Source organism: Dufourea novaeangliae, unplaced genomic scaffold (assembly GCF_001272555.1).
Source record: "Dufourea novaeangliae isolate 0120121106 unplaced genomic scaffold, ASM127255v1 scaffold17, whole genome shotgun sequence".
NCBI lineage: Eukaryota > Metazoa > Arthropoda > Insecta > Hymenoptera > Halictidae > Dufourea > Dufourea novaeangliae.
In genome coordinates, this window is record NW_015373892.1 from 71,286 (window position 1) to 74,143 (window position 2,858).

The following is a 2,858-nucleotide window of genomic DNA, read 5'->3' on the forward strand; positions in this document are numbered from 1 at the left end:
CGTCTAAATGAAGGGTCCCTGCGCTTCGGGGTCCCGAAATTCTTCCCGCTTTTATCGGGCACTGTGGCGCCACCGATGACACGACTCCGCCGAGATAGCACAGTAGCCGTTTCTCCGCTTGTCACGGAGTGGAAAGGACCACGTGACGTCTGCCATTTTGTCCAGCGACGGAGTTCACGTGACAAGTCGCGCGGCCAGTCTGTAGGTCGTTAAAAAATCGTTTAGCTAAATGCCTCGTGAAACGAGCCATTCGTCAAGCTCATACCGCGGATCGTCTCCGTGACAAGAAACTAATCACCGCGAAACTTCGTCGACCACCATTCGCGATCGGACACACAGCACGGGACGTTATTACGGTCGTAGTAGTTTCCATTTTTCGACTGAATGGTATCGTAATGGACAAGTTTTCAACAACTTCGAACAATCCTGAAGTTGTTGAACGATCGATCGACTATATCGACGGGCGTGTTTGGGCTAGCACAGATCACGGGTAGGCCGAATCCGTTTGAAAACCTGCGCTTTCTCGAGCTAGTCTCGACAATTGAAGATCACGGCCCGCCCGGATCACAGGAAACTTTCGTTAGGAACGTTCGCGGCGATATCGATCGCCTCGACCCCCTGATTGTCGAGACGTTCTGCCCCGTCCATCTCGCCAGCTTTAATCTCGTAGTTGTTTATAGGATCGCCGTACTGGCTCTGATAGAACTCTTCTCTCATCATGTGGTTCAGGTTGCTGCATCGGAAGTAGAGAATTTCGCGGAACGGCTTCCGAAAGTCCCTGTTCAGTGTTGCGTAGATGATTGGGTTCAGGAGACTGTTGCAGTAACCTAGCCAGAGGAACAGGCTCGATAAGAATGCTGGGATCGCGTCTGGGTCTTTCAGGAACGGTCTAACCAGGGCCAATACGAAAAACGGTAGCCAGCAGACGATGAAGGCGCTCATTATGATGCCCAATGTGGTGCTAGCTTTTCTTTCTTTGGCCAGGTGGAACCTCAGCTTTTTCTGATGAGGCGAGTTTGTCACGCTACAGGTACTGTTCAGGTGGTTTCGCACGATCGTCGATTTCGTGGTTGACATTGGCGGTGTGGTCGCCGTGGACGACGTACGGATTGGTTTCTCGAACTTTTGCAACATCGGGCACTGGGACTCGTTACTCTTTCGTGGTCCTCCAGCAAAACATCGCACCGCGTTGCCGCTGCACTGTAACAGGAAGAACGGAGGAACGTTCATTCTCTTTTTCTACCTTTTTTTCGTTGGTTCTTTTATGATTATTTATAAGTTTTTAATGAATTTCGAGAGTGAGTTTATGAGCGTATAATCCGGAAATACTTTATATACCATACCTACCCGAAGGATATTTCTATCACAAGGTATAACAAAATTTAACTTTTACTGAATATTATGGTAGTATACGGGGTGGTTCGTACATTATGGTTGCACGGGATATAAAATTGATCGTTATGTTGAAAGAATTTGTAAAGCAGTTTGTAACATATCTTTTTTACAACAACTTTTCATAAATTAACATTGTGAAGAAAGTAATGGAATAAACTAATACTTTCAATAATCATAGTGCATATGTGGACTGCCATGTATAAAATTTTTGGTGATATATTTTAGAAAATCTACTTTTAAAACTACCATTAATATATTTATGTATCAATTAAAAATAAGGTCTCATCATGTTCCTAGACCATTAGACTGAAGATTAACCTTTTTTTAGAGTACCTACAGTTTATTATTTTAATTTCATTACTTTTTATTATGTCATTTTCTAAATATACTGCATTTCTTTTTATGCTACGCTACGAAAATGAATCCCATTTCAAGTGGACGATGTATTTGTTATGACATTACTATAATGTTTCAAATATTATGAATAGGATTATAAATGTTTCAAAATATTGTGAACTGGTATTCAGGTATCTCGATCTTATAATTTCTCAACGATAACTCACAGCTGACCCTAAAATATACATATATTGAATTATAAGCATACTTAAAAAAATTGTTTTGTCATATCTTGATCTTAGGTTAAAATGAAATAATAAGTATTCATCAAATTGTACAGTTCTAAATATTAGTAAAAAGATTGAATAAATGAAATATGAGAATAACAAGTATCTTGGAGAAAAACATGTTTCATTCAAAAAATTTAAAGATCAAAGTTCAAGTTTATCTTTTCTTATCATTACTTTAACAATTAATGTTTTCAGTTATGTTTTACAATCTCGATTTACTTCAATTACCAAAATTATGCAAATTTCTCTAGGAAAATTAAGTAAATAGTCAAACTATATAATTCCCAAAAAAATGATCAAGACAAGAAGCATTTTGATTTGTCCCTGTTTACATACTGCAAGGGTATGCCACGAATTCTATTCGGAATCTGTGGTCCCGGTACAATGCTCGTACGGATCTCAATCCTTCCGGAGAAACAAATCTCCTGTGTATACTGGCGCAGCCAGCTACTGATAAACAGTAATCACAGTAAACACGAAACTAAATGCGCTTTAATAGGGCTATATTAATGGCTCGATCTGTATAATGAAGTATAGAGTCCTCGCGATTATTGACTCTGTTGATATGCGATTATTGTCCAGGCGTCATCCCCACCACTGGGGAGGGGGGGAGGCCGTGGAACTCGGCAATCACATACTTTGTTGCCGCAGTGCGCTGAGACGCCTTCCCGTTCACGAGTCGACGACTGAACGTTGTGAGCCCATAAAAAGGTTACATTCCCGGGAGTCGGTAAGACAATACTAATGCAACGATCAAACTTTTTCATTTTTGATTCTTATTAATGAAACTTTTATAAACAAATTGATGAGATTTTTCTGATTAAAATGATACCAAAC

At 40.2% G+C, this 2,858-nt stretch overlaps 1 protein-coding gene across 1 annotated transcript; it reads right to left on the minus strand.

The window, feature by feature from the left end:
* Positions 1-564: 564 nt before the first annotated feature.
* LOC107189178 (5-hydroxytryptamine receptor 1-like) lies at positions 565-1,230 on the minus strand. Its single transcript, XM_015577657.1, has one exon. The coding sequence runs from the start codon at positions 1,228-1,230 to the stop codon at positions 565-567; it is 666 nt and encodes a 221-aa protein (XP_015433143.1).
* Between the last annotated feature and the right edge of the window lie 1,628 nt (positions 1,231-2,858).

What these genes read in the sequence shown, in the direction of transcription:
- LOC107189178 (XM_015577657.1), bottom strand. Translation starts at nt 1,230, where the DNA reads ATGAACGTTCCTCCGTTCTTCCTGTTACAGTGCAGCGGCAACGCGGTG.